A 17050-nucleotide genomic window follows, 5' to 3' on the forward strand; every position below is an offset into this window, starting at 1 on the left:
GGGAAAAAAAAGTTAACTTTCTTCCGCTTTAGACACTAATGAGACCCATTGCAAGTATCCAATGTTCTGCCTTTACTAACAAGAAATTGCTCACTTTCGGTTTAACATTGCATTACAAGCTGTGTTAATATATTGTTGCCTTATTTATTCATCAGCGCTAAAACGTGATGGACAATTTTATATCTCACATTAAGTTGTGTCCTTTGGCTCAAAGAATTGCAAATTGTGAAAAAGTAACACTTTGTTTAGGACATCTGGCAAAGTGTGAACATCTGCACGTATTGCAGGAAGAAAGACTCCCTTTGGTACTACAATACAGCTCATGTGCTCTCGTGCTGTTTTGAATGCCTTGATCCATTTGGCTGTCTCCCTTTATTGTATTTCTTGTTCTGGTCCATTTGCAAAAAGATTTGTTTTGGGTATTCTCTGTTACAGCAATTTGAGCGTATTTTTCCACAACACATTAGAAACTCCTATTGTGCAGATTGTTTTAATGTCAATGTAAACCTCACTAACAAACTTTTTTTTTTTTTTTTTTTTAAACCTCTCTGCCAAAATCAAATGAGATTGGCTCTAGCTGCACCCACAATCGGCTTCACCCCGTCAGCCCTTTTTCTCTTCGGGTGCAATTGTATGTGAAAATTGAATGTTGTAAATTGTCTCAATGATTGTCTGAAAGGAAAAAAATGAACAAATAAAAAGAAAAGAAAAGAAGAAGAAAAAAAATACAAAAAATACAAAATAACAATTTTTTTCCTCACTTTATTTTTGCTGTGATAACGCCACTTGACATCCACTTATGTCCGAACCTATAGCGAAGAGTATGCATGGAAAGTGTGCTATTTTTCTGCAATTATTTGTCTTGAGACATTTTTGTAATCATTTGATGTTGGAACAGACAGTATAATCATTGTGGGGGCGAGATTAACGGCAACAAGTACAGCACACCCTTACAAATACCACGTGTGCAGTTCAGTGAACAGTCACCAGGATGTGAACAAATCCTAAAGGCGCTTCTCAAAGGCATATTTTTTTGCATTGGTTGTATGTAGTAAAGCAATTTTAAGGCTGTAGAAAGCAGAAAATAAAGCAAGTTAATTAACTCTTTGACTGCCAAAAACGTTAAATAACGTTTAGTAAAATCCTATGGAGGAGTGCCAAAGACGTTAAAATACGTTTGTTTCAAAACAGAGGTGAAACTAACCATTTTCTATTGTTGATTACTGAAAAACGGAATAAGGTAGAAACAAACTTTTTTTTTCTGATGAAAGATGTCCAATCTTTCATTTGGTAGTATGTGTGTTTCCATAGTCCAAACACATAATTTTCTGTGGACCTTGAAAGATCAGTCAAAATGCTTAAATCGGCTGGCACCCACGACATCCCTTTTCTGAAAACGTCTGGCAGTCAAAGAGTTAATAACTTCAAGAGCATCTACAGGAAATGAATGACAAAACAGATCAAGGCACAAAACCTCCTACAGTACTTTTGGACAGGACATGGCAGTTAAAATGTACACATAAAAGCACAATCCCTTTGGTGATTCAATTTGAATAATATATTTTATATACACACATATGTACATATATACTTTACACTTGTATACACACACTGATCCACTGAACTCCATCATCGACTATATATCTGGAATATTTTGTTCATAAATGGACGACAAATATGGAGGGTTGGGTCCAGGGGGGCACAATTTGAATCAATGAAACAAAAAAAAAAGATGCAATTTGTACAGAAGAAGTTGATGTGACTGTTCAATCCCAAGCATTTGAAATGATTGTGGTGATGTGGTAGAATAGTAACAGTAGAATCATTTAACCCGTGGGCAGTATTTTATTTTGAAATGGCTTGGTCATAGCCATCAAAAAGCCAAAAAATGGTCACACTAACGCCTAGGGGTGGCATTTGTTGTCGTTGTGAGAGTAACAGGGAGTGACCTATAAAGTGTTTTAAAATGCAGACTCAACACGGTAAAAAAAAAAGGAAAAAAAGAAAAAAAAAGGCTTGCACTTGGACCCAGAAGCAAGATTCAAACAGTTGATCCATCTGTGCAACATTGATCCAAACACACAAACAAAACCTTCATATCTTGCCATCATATACTGTATTTATGACTGCAGTTACACAATACATTTGAAATACAACGGGAAGAATAAATAGTGATGAAAATGCAGTTTAGTTTGAAACCGTGTTTGCAACTACAAATTTAACGATGACTTCAGCCATAAAAACACGACAGTAAACAACTTCACTCTTGCTGACTGGTTTCCATGCAGACCACTTCTAGGAAAGACACACTAAAACACGTTACAAATGGGGATAGTGAGAGGCTACTGATATTTAGTCAAAGCCATGTAATGTTCAGGGAAACTGCAATAATTTAGAGCAAGTAAATTGTTATATTACATAGGACACTCTCAGGCACACCTCTAAATATATTGAGCAAGATTTAATGAAACTATGCCTTGTCTTTTTTTTTTTTTTACAGTGTAGAGACAGTCAGATGACAAATAAAAATCCATCAATCAACTGTCAGTGAAGTTGCTTCAGGCCACACGACTCAAAAAAAAAAGAGAACACGGCAATCGTTCTATACAGACCGCAGCTTCTGTTAACTTTGTTGAGTGAGCCAGTTAAACTTACTGGCACCTTTTTAGCCACAAATCGGAAACAATTTGGAACCCTTTAATGCTTATGAAATGAAATAGGACAAAACAAAAAGCAGGCCATTTTTCACAATAATTTAGAAGGAATTCATACAAAAGTACATAACAATTAGTAGGAAATTTACCCATTTTTGGAAATCCTTCGTTCAGGTACTCGCGGTGATACATTTAGGTACGTTTACAAAATGACGACGTATAAACACTGCTCTTCTTTGATTGGTCAAAATTATATTATGTCACGTAAATGTACTTATGTTTATATAACTACGTCATGCCTTACGCCCAATTCACACTGACTGCGGAACGGACGCGGTGCGTTTTCCGCACGGCATCCACACGGACTGCAATTCACACTGCGTGCGTTGCGTGAGCTGTCTGTGTGCGGAAATCTGCACCCGTCAGACCACAAGATCAGGGGGATTCACGCTGGACCGTGTATATAGAGTCCTATTGGTAAAAAATAGCCACACTTGCCTGTTGTCCCATCGATATGCTTTTGGACATTATTTGAATCGTGTTATTTTGTCATTTTTAATTTATTCTGAGCTCGTTTTTTTTTGTTTAAATGTTCGACTCATGTCATGCTATGTAGTTAGCTAGCTTCCCTCCCCCAAAAAATGAGTTCGCAAACGGTTTTATTTTGAAATATACCGGATCTACCTTGATGCCGACACTTGACTTCCTGTCCGACTCGTGTAATTTCTTCAGCTTCATGAAAATCCGCACGCGGGGTCCGGAAATATTAGAAAGCTTGCGGATACCTTCCGAAGCGCCGCATCCGATCCGTACCGCACTGCAGCTGGTGTGAATTGACTCAAATGCTTTCTATTCTTGCAGCGTCCGTACGGCATTCGTACGCACCGCGTCCGTTACAAAGTCAGTGTGAATTGGGCGTCAGACCGTGCAGTGGAAACGCTAATTGCATCCCGGCTAAATGAACAAAACTTTAGGCTACTTGCTGGTATAAATATGACTTTTTAATCCAAACATGATTTAAGTTGTTAAGTAACCGTAGAAATGCCGTAGAATAGTAAACACTTAAATGTAACAGTAAAGATCAACCTTACCATCACTTCAATCATTTCATAAAGTAAAACGCATAGCTTATGTATCTTAGAATTTCAAACTTCAACTTTGACAATACTGCTGTGTAACATTCAATCTGGGGTCAAAAGGATAAGTTAGCACAGCTCAGCTCTGCTGCTTTCTAAAGCCAAGCTGTGATCTCATAAGAGTGACCTTTTCCCCAAATAAAAGGATTTCATTAAAATGGAAATTAAACATCAGAACAGACAGGCTGCGGGATACTGTGAGTTTCAAACTTTAAGGCATTCATAGAATTACTACAGGTGCATTCATCTCACTGACAATAAGACGCTTTTACTGATTTGCACTAATGTGACCTCAGGCCTCTTTTACGATTCATGGACACAAAAACAAAAGATAAAACACCAACAGGCACACAAGTCATCACATTTCATGTCACGATATGCTGTCGGCTAAGACAACACTAATAAGATGACCTTCACCTTCTCTCTGTATAACATTGTGGGTGTTAGCCTGCATGTGGTAAACTGCTAAACAACCTCCTCCCCTTCTTTGGTAAGATCTTGCCTTAGAAGGGAAATAAACAAGTTGGGATTTCTTGCAACTATTTGACTCCTTCATGTATTTAGGTTGGCTGACAGCCTGAAGCCGTTCAGTTGATCATTTTGGGATGCTCCTTGGTATTCAAAAGATTCTTCAATATAACTCTGTTATCACTGAGTTTGAGATTCCTAAATTTGATGTAAGTTATTCTTGTATAAGATTAGCTGTTAGCAGTTTCACATTGTGTGGCAAATTAAGCCTAATAGTCAATGAAAATCAACATAAGACAACAGTCTTATTACAATCCAAAAGGTGAGTCATCAATCGCTGAAGTAATCGTCAGTGTTATTGTTTCGCTGAAATAGGCTAAAGCTTCATAACATACGGATGATATAATGGAAACCCTGGAAATATGCCGCCACAAAAGCTGCAGCTTGCTTTGGGTTTGAGCGCAGCAGAGGTGGCAAATCCAGGTCCAGAAAGTAAAAACCACGCCACAGTTTGGCTTTAGCCCTTGTGCTAGCTAGTTAGCTAGCTAGCGCCCTAGCAGGTAACAAGCACCCGGGGAGCTAGCTAGGGAGCTCGCTAGCTACCACCTGGGGCTAAAGACAAACTGTGACAGGGTCTTTAGTTTCTGGAACGGGATCTGCCACCTCTGTACCGGTGACTGCAGGATTAGGCTAGTAAGACAACATTTCCCATGATTCCTAGACAAGGAAGCAGAAAGTAATTCTAGTTCCGCCGTTCCGGTATGACCAAAACACGCTTGGTAGCGATTAAATGCGGATGATGAGAACGTGAATGTGAACGTGAAAGTAAATAGGAAGAAATTTAACAGTTACATTTATTTTTTAATTGGTTTACCGTGTGAATCACTATGACAACCGTGTGATTGGCATACACATGGCCCAAACATTTGGTTTACTCACTGGACTAGGGGGAAAAAACGGATCTGTGTAAAATTGAGACAAAATGCTGGCGAGATAAACGGGACTTAAAGACATCGAGTAAACCTACCTCCACTCCATTTCACAAGTGTGTTAAATGTGTTTTGTGTAATCTTCATTCGCATTTTTGCTTGGTATGTGACTGGAATACAAAGTTAGAGTAAACTGGAGAGAGGGCGTATGTTATACTGGCATTATCGTTGTTTCACAGACACAATAGTTTGTATTAGCATTGCCAATAGCAACACATTTACCACAAATAAAAAATATGTCACAAACCAAAATACTAACAGCATTTCAGAGTCATTGAGGATGTCTGATCGCTCATCATCCGTCATAATTAGTCTTCTCCATTGATCCAATACTAAAGCGTCCATTTTCCTTCCACATGAGATTGTGTCTTCACACCATATTTGGAGTCGCATGACCTTCTCATATAGCCTCTCACCTTATCCCAGTCATTATCTCTCATAGAGTTCAGCCATTCACCTCGACCCTTTATACCACTGAGTGTTCATTGTTGTGATGGTGATGCATGCCGCCGCTGAGCACCGAGTGGTTGATGGACGACGCCGATCGGTCGGACCCCTCCGCTGCCGTCCCGTTGACGTTCTCCTGCCGCTGGCAGCACAGGATCTGCCTAAAAGTGGCGCTCATCTCCTTATCACGGTAGGAGTAGATGATGGGGTTCATGGCCGAGTTGAACTCGGCGAGAAGTAGGAAGAACTTCTCGTAGGTGAGGACGTTGCATTTGGCGCAAAAGACGTCAAGAAGAAGGATGACAAGACCTGGGGTCCAGCAGATGATGAATGCACCTGTAGAGACACAGTAAAGATTGGTTTGAAAGTGGGGCCACACAGATTACATATCCGCAAAAACTGCTGAGTTACTTTGAAGGCAAAAATCCATTCATTTTTCTATACTGGGCTTGGGTGAGCTGAAGTTTATCCAAAGCGAGGCGAGGTACATCCTGGCCAGCCAATCGTAGGACACATACGAACAAGCAACCATTCACACTCACGTTCACACTTATGCGCAGAGCAGTAGCCTCTGAGTCATTCTTCATGAATGGCAAGGTCAAGTGCAGTGAATTAAGTCAACAGAGGCCATTTGTCCGAACTACGACTAAACTCCAGCACATTAACCCCTGGAGACGGCAGCACAAAAAAAGTATTGACGACATATGACGACAGAAGACTGCTTGATGGGCAAGCCTGTTATCTGTTAGCAGCTGCGGCGAAAGGGCTTGACCTCACTTCCCAGCAATGCAGGCTGACTCTTTGGAGTTTGTTCGTTTTCCAGAATGTCTTAGCTATCTGAATCATTTGTTTCAACATCCTCCTCTGATCCTGACAAGCCTTGGCACAAGATACACCCAGCTAGTATGTCAAGTCTGCCTGTGGCTAACTGTGACATACCTGTTATTTGTTTGACCAAACCGTAGCAGTGCATAAAACAGCCAAACTGAAATTAAACTACTAGATAGATAGTATAGTGCCAGTATCGACCCCAATATCGATACTGACCTGGGATCGATAGTATTGATATTTGGATCAATCCGCCCACCACTATTCTTTAGTGGATTCGGCCCTGAGAGTGCTCAATAAGTTTCAGTTAGACTCATATATACACCTACGGACAATTTAGCGTCATCAATGTCAAGTCTCCAAACAAAGAGTCTGCATCTCTCTTATGAACATCTTTCATTTCCGTTGTAAATCCAGGGGAATGTAGCTACTAATATTCAACCCATCTCACCGTTTGCCTCCCTTCTTCACAAAGATAATGACAGAAATTGGCCATACCGCCAGTCTCAGAAATCTACCTTACTTTTTTTTTTTTTTTTTTCTGGAGAGGTCAGTATTGTTCATTCGGTAATTTTACCGATTTGACATGTCATCATCATTGCTCTCATTTGTTTTATTATTATTTTTTTGTATGTGGGTGAGTATGTGTATGTGCGTGTGTGCGAGTGTGTGTGTATTCATTAGTTCACCTAAAACCTGTTAAAAAAAATCCCCTACCGTTCACCTAAACCGAACACCCTCAGCTAGAGTCGTGAGGCCGTCAGGAGACCCGAGGAAGGATCAAAGAAAAGAAAGGAAAGTGAAATCCAGCACCGACCAGACACCACCCACCAGGCCACCAACCAGAGTCCAGAGAAGAAAAAAAAAGAAAAGAAATCTACCTTACTATTACGGCATATTCCCTAAAAGCCGTTTTTTTTGTGGATGGAGGAAAAGAATATGTTTTTTGGCCGACCAAAGTGAACCCTCTTGCCTTGTCACTGTTAGAAACTGTCAAATACACGGGAAAGAAAGTGGAGAAGCACAGCAGTCTGTGGCGAAATGTAAATAAACACAGCTCCTCAGCAGTGACTGGAAAATCTGGAAATGTCTGGAAAACTGTTTTGAAATTTTCCAGGTCTTGTCTGGCTTGGTGAAATTAACAAATACAGACAGGGACATTGCATTTGGCATTATTTAATTGCAGCTCTCATATAAATCAAGTACTTAGTCATGGCTGAATCAGATCACTTGGATTGATGAATCGGTGATTTAATTTTAGTGTTGTCAGATAACAATTTATCATTAGACATTCACTCAAGTAGAATTTGGAAAATCAGATACTTAACACACAAATTTGGCTTAGTACCTTACTATGTGGTTATTCTGAAAGTGTTTATTTTCAAGACTATTAAGGTTTCCATAAGAGTAAAAATAAATCAATCAAATGGATCAAATCCTTCCTTGAATTTTACACATGGGCACAATATAAACATGTGTGCAGCCGAAAACACGCGCCAGCATTTTTTATATAATCATTAACTGATGCAATATGACTTCAAAACTTAAAAATAATGTGGAAACATCTGGATAGTCCACATTTTATTGTATTCTTCTTACCAGAGATGAAGACCTCATTCACATATTGTCATGGCCATTGTTAGATAATGAGTCTGTAGCTAAATTGTTCCCTCTGTTTTAAATTGGGAAATCTGCCTCTTTCTCAATACAATTGCTGTCTGTTTGGGACGAATTAAGTGTCATGCAAGACAAAAATGGGGAAAATGTCTTTGAACAACCCTTGGTGATGAACGTCATGAAATATCATCCATCCATTTTGTTTACTGCTTGGCCTCAGAGTTGGTGTTCTTGATGTCATCAACTTTTCGGTTGACTTGTGAACAATTTGGTTCTGGGCGTGGCTGCAGGTGAGCAGATGTTTTTGATTATTCTCAGCCTCACCACTGGTTACAACCTCCGTGTAACCAGAATGTCACTCCCAATTCCTTGATGTTCCCTTGCATTGGCCCTTGAATGTGCCTTTTAATACCCTTACTTAGCTAGCTTGTCGAGCTATTTCCATTTGTACTTTGCCTTTCATATCCGCTCTGCCTTTTGAGATTCACACCTAGCACTGTGTTTTTTGTCTGAAATGTTCATAATTGTCACAGAAGTGAGACAGACAGAACTAAACCATTGCACTGTTAAATTCAAAATCAATAAGAAGTCGTTATATATACGGAAACGTGGAACTGCCGATGTGGACTAAACAGTTTTGACTGGGCTATGTCTTTCAAGCGTAATGAAAAGTTGTGTGAACGTATTTAGAATGTTATTCAAACGTCTTGATAAAGTCATTTGAACCTATAGGTAAAATGTAGGCCAAATACTAGAAACGTAGTATTTTTTCCGCATAATGCCACAAGGTACTATCCCAATATGCCACAAGTTAATGCCACAATTACGCATGCGCAAGTCAATACCCGTGGCATTATGGGATAAAAATAATAATAATAATAATAATAAAATAATAATAATAATAATAATAAAATAAATGAATAAATAAAAAATATTTTTTAGCATTTAGCCTCTGTATTACTAATACGTTCAAACGACTTTATCAGGACATTCAAATGGCAAAGCCCAGTCAGATATGTTTACGCCACACTAGAAATTCTTATAAGACTGGATTTGAGTGAGTGTACTAATAAGTATTTGGAATCATTTTTTAAATTGTGGCTGCATGTCAATGTTTCTTTGTTGCATTTGCGTGCAAGATTTGAACATCAGTAACAGTATCAGTAGTTATCAGTCTTGGAATTTTTTGATCGACCTCATGGCTATTTTTCTCAAAGATTTAATTTCTCATGTGTCTCCAATGTTATTTTCCCCTCATCAATCTCTCCATGAAAATAGCTGTATGTTTTTCTTCTGTCTTCAGTAGTTTCACAGTTTTCTATTGTACACATTAAGTGTCAGCATCTCTCTCTCTCTCTTTAAAACGTTCACTTAACCTTGGCCGAACTTGGTCATGCCTCACTTCCAGCTATTTGTTTTTTTTCCTCTCTTTAAATCTTTCAGTCCTTCCCCTGTAGCACTCTCTTTCTGTGTTTATCTCATTCTGTGATTTCCTAAGCCAGTAATCATCCGAGGTCGTGACCGTGACGCCATTGAAATAAAGCAGTCAGCAGAAACCATTACTGTATGTACACTTCTGAAATGGCTCCGCGGTTTCCCGTTTGTCCCCAAGAAAGATTTCTTTTTCCTCTGCATTTCTCCACATCACTACTTCCACACTTACACACTGTCGATTAGATACAATCACAAAGGTTGGCTACATTTTCAGCATGATTGTTAAACCGGCTGGTGGTGTGAGTATGGTGAGCTAATGCTTAGATAAGTTTGCCTAAGACTGGAAGAACAGTGACTTCTTTGAAATGGTAATAATGTTTCTGCTCTATTGCAACAAAAACACCATGAAATGTCAAAAATAGGATTAGCTGTCAATGGCTTAGATATTTCTTGAGGTTTGTATGTTATGAAATGAAATCAATATGACGTACTGCGTACGCAGAGAATTTGCAGCCAATGCTTGCAGATATTTATTCAGCTGGCTTTGACCTCAGCTACCCCGATCACTCAAAATCAGATATAATGTGCACGTGAAGCTTTGAATATTTAAAGGTCCGAAATTGAAAAGTGCGTCATAAACCATTTTCATTTCTTGGCTGGGTAAAACGACAAGAAATGTTAAAGTTCAAGTTGAATCACATTCTACATAAAGCTTTATTTGGCATTTTTTTTGTTTTTAAACCAAATAAATCGAATCTAATGCTGTCTTGCTGATTTGTCAATTATGTTAAAGTTCAAGTTGAATCACATTCTACATAAAGCTTTATTTGGCTTTTTTTTTTGTTTTTAAACCAAATAAATCTAATCTAATGCTGTCTTGCTGATTTGTCAATTTAGTGGAAAACTCATTGGTGTTTTATTCTACTTGATTTTCTTTTCTCCTTCTTCTTTTTTTCAAGAAAAAGTACGTGAACCAGGAATTTCTTCAAAAATGGTCATGTAATTTGATCTGGTTGTATTTTACAATTTTAAAAATGTGCACATTTCACAAATTACTTCATGTTAAAGATTAGATAGCTCTTAATATAAAAAGAAAAATGCACTGAAATGTCACCGTCTTCCAAATGCAATTATGCTATCTAGTGTCAGAAATATGACCTCAATACAAATCAATTTCAAATGAAATTACTGTATCAATGATTAAAAGATTCAGCCATATTTCAATTAATTAAAATTTGTTTTGTCCACTTTTATGTTAACAAGAACACTTAGGGGAGGGAAATGTACATTTTATTATACATTTAGAACAGATATAAAATTTGTGATTAATTGTGAGTTAACTATTTCATGTCATGTGATTAATTACGATTAAAAAATGTGTATATTTTGTGTAGTGCTTTTCTTGCAAATTATAGAGTTGTTGTACATTTTTTTTAAATGTAATTGAAGCTTGCATTTTTTTCATATTAGAGGTGTTTTTGTGGCATCACAGGATAATTACAGTTTTCATTCACCAAATTAATCCCAATAAAGTTTAGTAATACGATACGATACGATATACTTTTATTTTCCCCGTGGGGAACTTTTTCCATACTTTCAGATATTTCAGTGGTAAAGAATAGCTCACAAGTTGCAGGATTACCGTGTTTCTGCAAAAATGAAGCAAAGCTGAAAATATGAGTGAAATTGGTTGGGGAAGCCGTTAATGATATATTTCAAAGTAGATTATAGTTTATATTCGCAAATTAGCAATTTACACATGCTTAAACCCAAACCATAATGACACTATTTTGCCTGATTAAAAAAGCCGCACGGTGAACGGGAATTCCCTGCAATATGCTGAGGATATTTCAGTAGTAAATAACAGCTCACAAGTTGCAGGATTACTGTGTTTCTATAAAAAAAAATGAAATAAAATGAAGCAAAGTTGGGGGGAAAAAAAGAGTGAAAGTGGTTGGGGAAGCCGTTAATGATACATTTCAAAGGAGATTACAGAGTGTGCTGCAAATTAGCAACTGGCGCATGCTTAAGCACAAACCATAAGGACACTATTGTGCCTGATTAGAAAAGCCACACTGTGAACAGAAATTCCTTGCAATGAGCACTTCAACCACAGACATACATGCACGCACACACGTAACAGGTGACAGTGTGAGCTGCATACCAGGCATGTTTCCACTCTGACAGTGGATGGCAAACGTTGGCTTCTTAAAATGTCTGATTGGTTCTGCCTTCAGTAAGCAAGTGGACACACGTCAAAAGATCTTTCAACAGTAATGCCACAGCTTTCATGGCATTTGTGTTCATACACTTGTGCAATGTACTGTATGTGTTGGCACGCCACATGGTCTGATGATTGGATCATGGATCCAACACTAAGACAATCCGGATAATTCATTCACAGAAGGGCCTCGCTGGATGAGCCATCACCTGACGCATACACCACACACATGGATGAAGCTTTTGTTGGGTAGAGTTGTTGACTCAGAGGAGAAACAAGAAAAGAATGATTTCTGTTTGTGTCACTCAAACCCCGACACCCCCCCCCCCCTCCCCCAGCTATAAGACAAGCAGCTGAATGCACTTGGGCAAAAGTGCACAATGAGTAAGCACTGGTGATAAAATAAAAGTGCTCTGAAAGCCCATCAGAGAGCCACAAGTGAAATGACTAAACCTAGCCTTAAATAAGCTTTTTTTTCCCACATTGGGCATTTAAACAGGTGTTTTCGCATCTTTTTGACATCTCACTGTCCTGTGCATAATTACGACGGGGTGACGCCCAATTCACACTGACTGCGGAACGGACGCGGTGCGTTCTCCGTACGGCCGCCGCAAGGAATAGAAAGCATTCGAGTCTGCGTGTCAATTCACACCAGCGGCAGTGCGGAAGGTCCCCAAGCGTTCTATTTTTTCCGGACGCCGCATGTGGATTTTCATGAAGCTGACGAAATTACATTAGCCGGACAGGAAGTCAAGAGTAGGCATCAAGGTAGATCCGGTATATTTCAAAATAAAACTCATTTTTTGCTAGCTAACTACATAGCATGACATGAGTCAGACATTCAAGACAAAAAACTAGCTCAGAATAAATAAAAAATGACAAAATAACACTATTTAAACACAAAACGTACTTTTGGTAGAAAAGCCATGGTAAAAGTGCCAGAAATAATGTCCAAAAAGCATATCCATGCGACAACAGGCAAGTGTGGCTATTGTTTACCAATAGAACTCTATATACACGGCTGTTATCGCGTGAACCCCCGCAATCTTGTGGTCTTTCGGGTATATTTTTCCGGACACGGACAGTTCACGCAACACACACGGTGTGAATTGCCGTCCGTGCGGATGCCGTACGGAAAACGCACCGGGTCCGTTCCGCAGTCAGTGTGAATTGGGCGTAACACAATTTGAGGATTTCTCAATTCCCGTTTGTATAACATTTCATTTATCAAAATAAAAACAACAAGGAGATAAGATAAGATAAACCTCTTCATCTTCTATGTGTTTCTTTTTCTTCTTTGTATTTTACAGTCGTCTAGATGCCCTGTGGCACCAGGTTGCCTCTTACAGGTCAGCCTTGGTATTACAACAGACACCTGGGTTACCTGGGACTAAATGTCCACGCCTCTTTTGTGTTGAAAGCTGTTGCACCAAGCACTCATCCTGCTTTGGCAAATGTCCACATTTCCCTGCTGTTTATCCATACATCCATTTTCTTAACCGCTTGTCCTCACAAGGGTCGCGGGGGGCGCTGGAGCCTATCCCAGCTGGCTTTGGGCACCCTGAAATGGTTGCCAGCCAATTGCAAGGCACTGTTTATACAGTTGTATCAAAATTTGCTTTTGTCCCTTGATTATGAATGTGTGCAAAAGCATGTCTCTATTGGATACAAGCTCATCTGTCTGTGGTTAAACTAATCATGTGATTTTGTATTCCCATCATTGGACAACATTACAGCTGCATTAGAGTTGATGTGAAGGAAGCAGATCTGGGGTCCCACAGTTCTATATAAAGCCAAAAGAGCTGCGAAAGGGCACAGTTGCAGCATATGTCGATGCTTATGCATGTGTTTAAATGCACAGAACCAACTCGGCCCAATACTTTCCCATTCTTTCATTGCTCCAGAGACAGAAATCTGTCATGGATGGCTTTACAGCATCCTGAAAGGAACAAGGAGGGAGGCTGGCAGGGAAACAGCCATCATCTGGCCAACAGATGGGAGGAGCATGACAAGGCATCTCTGAGGGGGTATACAGTCCAGCATTTTAACCTTAACCCCCAAAAGGTGTACATCAGCAAAATCCAGAATTCAACAGTAATGTTTGGCAGCTCTTCTAAAGATTGAAAGCATTTTAGTTCTACTTTGGCTAGGTTATCATGGGGGGAAAAAACACTTACAAAGTACAACCAAAGCGTCAAATGGATGTGAATGAATGTTTTAAAAACATCATTGCAATGAAAACTATTTTTCAAAAAGAGCAGTTTACTGTCAGAGCTAATCAAAAGACTTCAGTGTTAGTCAAAAGAAAACCCTTGCAGTTGCACCACTATTCGTCTTTCTCTTAAGTTATAGTTACGCTAAACCCTATCAGACATTCTACATAGGTTTGAATCAGTAAGTCATTACGAAAATCTAAAGAAGCTTTGACGCTGTCCCAGTGCCAGCCCTGTACCGGCTGCTCCTGATATTGAGTAATGTGATGGGCGTATTCTGTAAAATTCCCTTTTAACAGCCTCAGCTGTGTTAAGATGAAGTCATTCATCAGAATTTAGAACATACCAGTGTTTTGATATTTTTGAGAAACGTTACATATTAGTAGGGTAGATTCAAATAGTTTGTGGAGAAAATGAACTTTCACAACACTGATTGTATGTAGCAGGGTTGTCAAGTATTTTCCTTACATATGTACGTAAAGCTTTTCATTGTAACATAAGTATTCGGATTTCTTAGCAACACAATTCCTACAGTATGAAACAAAGAATCTTCTTCTGTCCATAGTTTTAGTAGTCCGTGACAACAGGATGAGATAGCCCACACATCAGAGACAAATCACATCGAATCCTCTGGTATGTTTTGTCTAGGACCAACACATCCTGCTTCAAAGTACCAACATGCACTTTTCCCACAATTCACACTTCCATCCAGTTTGCTCTCAATGTGGTTGCTATAGAACCGTAGGTACACACATTTGGGAAAAAAAACTATTGAACAATTGCAGAGTCCTGCAACCTTGAAAAAGTGGAGACATATCTGTATGGAATGCTCGGACATAAAACTGCCAGACTTTACACACTGCTCAGCTGGAAGATAAACCAGGCATCATTAGAGCACAGCTTTGGCGATTTACAATGCCAAGCTATAGAAATGTGGTCATTCATAACTGTGATTGAATATAAAGCGGGTTGTTAGACATACAGTACACTGAGAGTTTATCATATGGTATGGAATATGTCAGAGTTAAAACCAATTTCCCATCACTGGGGCGCTATTTTTAAAACAGGTCCACTTATGTGGTCCTTGAAGGCCCTCAGGCAATATGTTGGTACCAGATAGAACTGCTTCCAAAGTGCTTATTATTCACCTCAAAAACCAATTGACTGCTCCAGAAAATCCACCAAACTCATCTTTAGCAAAGAACCAAATACTGTAGAAAGACAGAACAAACAGGAGGGTGATGCTTACCCAACACAATCGCCACAGTCTTCAGCAGTGACATCATTGTGTCTTTGTTACGTCGTGGTCCGGAGCTGTGACGTGACATTCTCATTGTCCTTTGGCGCACATAGACGAAGATGTGGGCATACAGCGTCACCATGACAACAAATGTCACCAGGTTGAAGACAGCCCAAAAGACCAGGTAGGAGTTGCTGTAAAGTGGTGCCATGTTGGAGCATGATTTAATACTACAGATACAATTCCAGCCCACACTCGGAATGGCTCCCATGACTATGGACATGGTCCAGATGATGACGATTACAACCACCACGCGACGGTTGCTCATGCGTGTGTGCAGCTGCATGCGGAATACTGTGATGTGGCGTTCAATGGCTATAGCGAGGAGGTTTGCCACGGAGGCCGTCAGACTGGTGTCAATTAAACCTTGCCGGAGAAGCCATGTCGGAACAGTCAGACGCCTCGTGTTCGGTCCCGTGTTGAACATCAAGTAGAAATAGGCCAATCCAGCAAAGAAGTCTGCGGCTGCCAAATTAGCCATCAGGTAGTAGATGGGGAAATGGAATCTCCGGTTGACGTAGATGGCGATCATCACCAGGAGGTTGGCGAGCATGATGAAGATGCAGACGGTGATGCCGAGGCCCATCACCAAGCGGCTGACTGTGTTCCAGTCTTTAGCGAGGTACTTGCCGCTGCCGTTGTAGAAGAAGGCAATTGTCTCATTGTAGTAGCACTGCTCCTCATCCATGATGGTTTGGAAGTTTCTGAAATGAAGAAGATACCTTATGAGTCAGATATCATTTCTTCCCTGCATTTAACATATGTAGAACAGTGGACTACCATAATGCAGCACTCGTGACTCTATATTTTGGTCAAGGGAATTGGATAGAAACTATAAATCTAATGCATATTTATCATTGAGGGGGAAAACCAAAGTACCCACAAAGTTAAGCTCCTTTTCATGTATAATACCAGCTGTTGCTGACTCAACTTGTAGAGTTTGGATGTCCACTTTAATATAGTACGAATGCAAAACACCGCATTGAATGCAATGTTTGAAGATGATTAACCCTTGGAGAACCCACGGGGTCAAATTTGGCCCCTATAAATTCTGCTACTCAAATAACAAAGACCTTTTTTTTTTCCCAGCAGTGATTTTGTCCGTGTTCTTGTTTCCATTGGCCAAAGTGTGTTTGTACGTTCAAAATCCAGTTCTAAAATGCAACAAAATAAAACAAAAAAATTATATTGTTCAATGTAGCTGTGTATTTGATTGATTATTTTCTTAAATTCTAAATAGTTTACTGACAGTTTTTGTTATTCTGATTTTTCTAAATGATACCCCTAAATCTCAAAAGGGTCAAATTTCGCCCTAATCCTAAATTAGGGAATAAAGGGTTAAAATTGAAAAAACATATATTTTGGTGTTCAGTGAATTTATAGCAGTCATTTAATGTATAATTCATAATTTTCCAAAGAAGAAAAGGGTTCTTGGGTTCTCCAGGGTTAAAGAACAACAACGGAATAAAACGCAAGTTCCCTGCATTTACTTCTTGACATTTTGTCTGGTGACCACAATTGGGAGACAAACATGACTGAGGGCAGGCAGTATTTTCATAACAAAAAGTTATGTGTTGTAGATCTCAAGATTCTCAAGTTCTTGAGACTGATCTTGAGAACACTTAGTAACCTTCTTGGTTTCATCTCGGAATTGAATACATTTTTTCTTGTCTTTGTTTCGGACAGGGTGGACTCGAGATTTTTGATCAAGACCAGTCGAGACCAGGGCAGTACTGCTGTGAC

General features: G+C 39.4%; 1 protein-coding gene across 3 annotated transcripts in view; it reads right to left on the reverse strand.

Annotated features, from left to right (window-relative positions):
- Positions 1-746: 746 nt before the first annotated feature.
- Positions 747-17050, reverse strand: part of lpar1 (lysophosphatidic acid receptor 1) — a 30712-nt gene continuing 14408 nt past the window's right edge. For all 3 annotated transcript variants that reach the window (XM_077585557.1, XM_077585559.1, XM_077585558.1), the window contains 2 exons: positions 15257-16011; positions 747-6030 (listed from right to left, as the gene is read on the reverse strand). In XM_077585557.1, the coding sequence (XP_077441683.1) occupies positions 5714-6030; positions 15257-15995 (1056 nt within the window). In that variant the 5' untranslated portion in view covers positions 15996-16011 and the 3' untranslated portion in view covers positions 747-5713. The remainder of the gene's footprint in view (positions 6031-15256; positions 16012-17050) is intronic.

The sequence above is a fragment of the Vanacampus margaritifer genome, chromosome 14, assembly GCF_051991255.1.
Source record: "Vanacampus margaritifer isolate UIUO_Vmar chromosome 14, RoL_Vmar_1.0, whole genome shotgun sequence".
NCBI classification, from domain to species: domain Eukaryota; kingdom Metazoa; phylum Chordata; class Actinopteri; order Syngnathiformes; family Syngnathidae; genus Vanacampus; species Vanacampus margaritifer.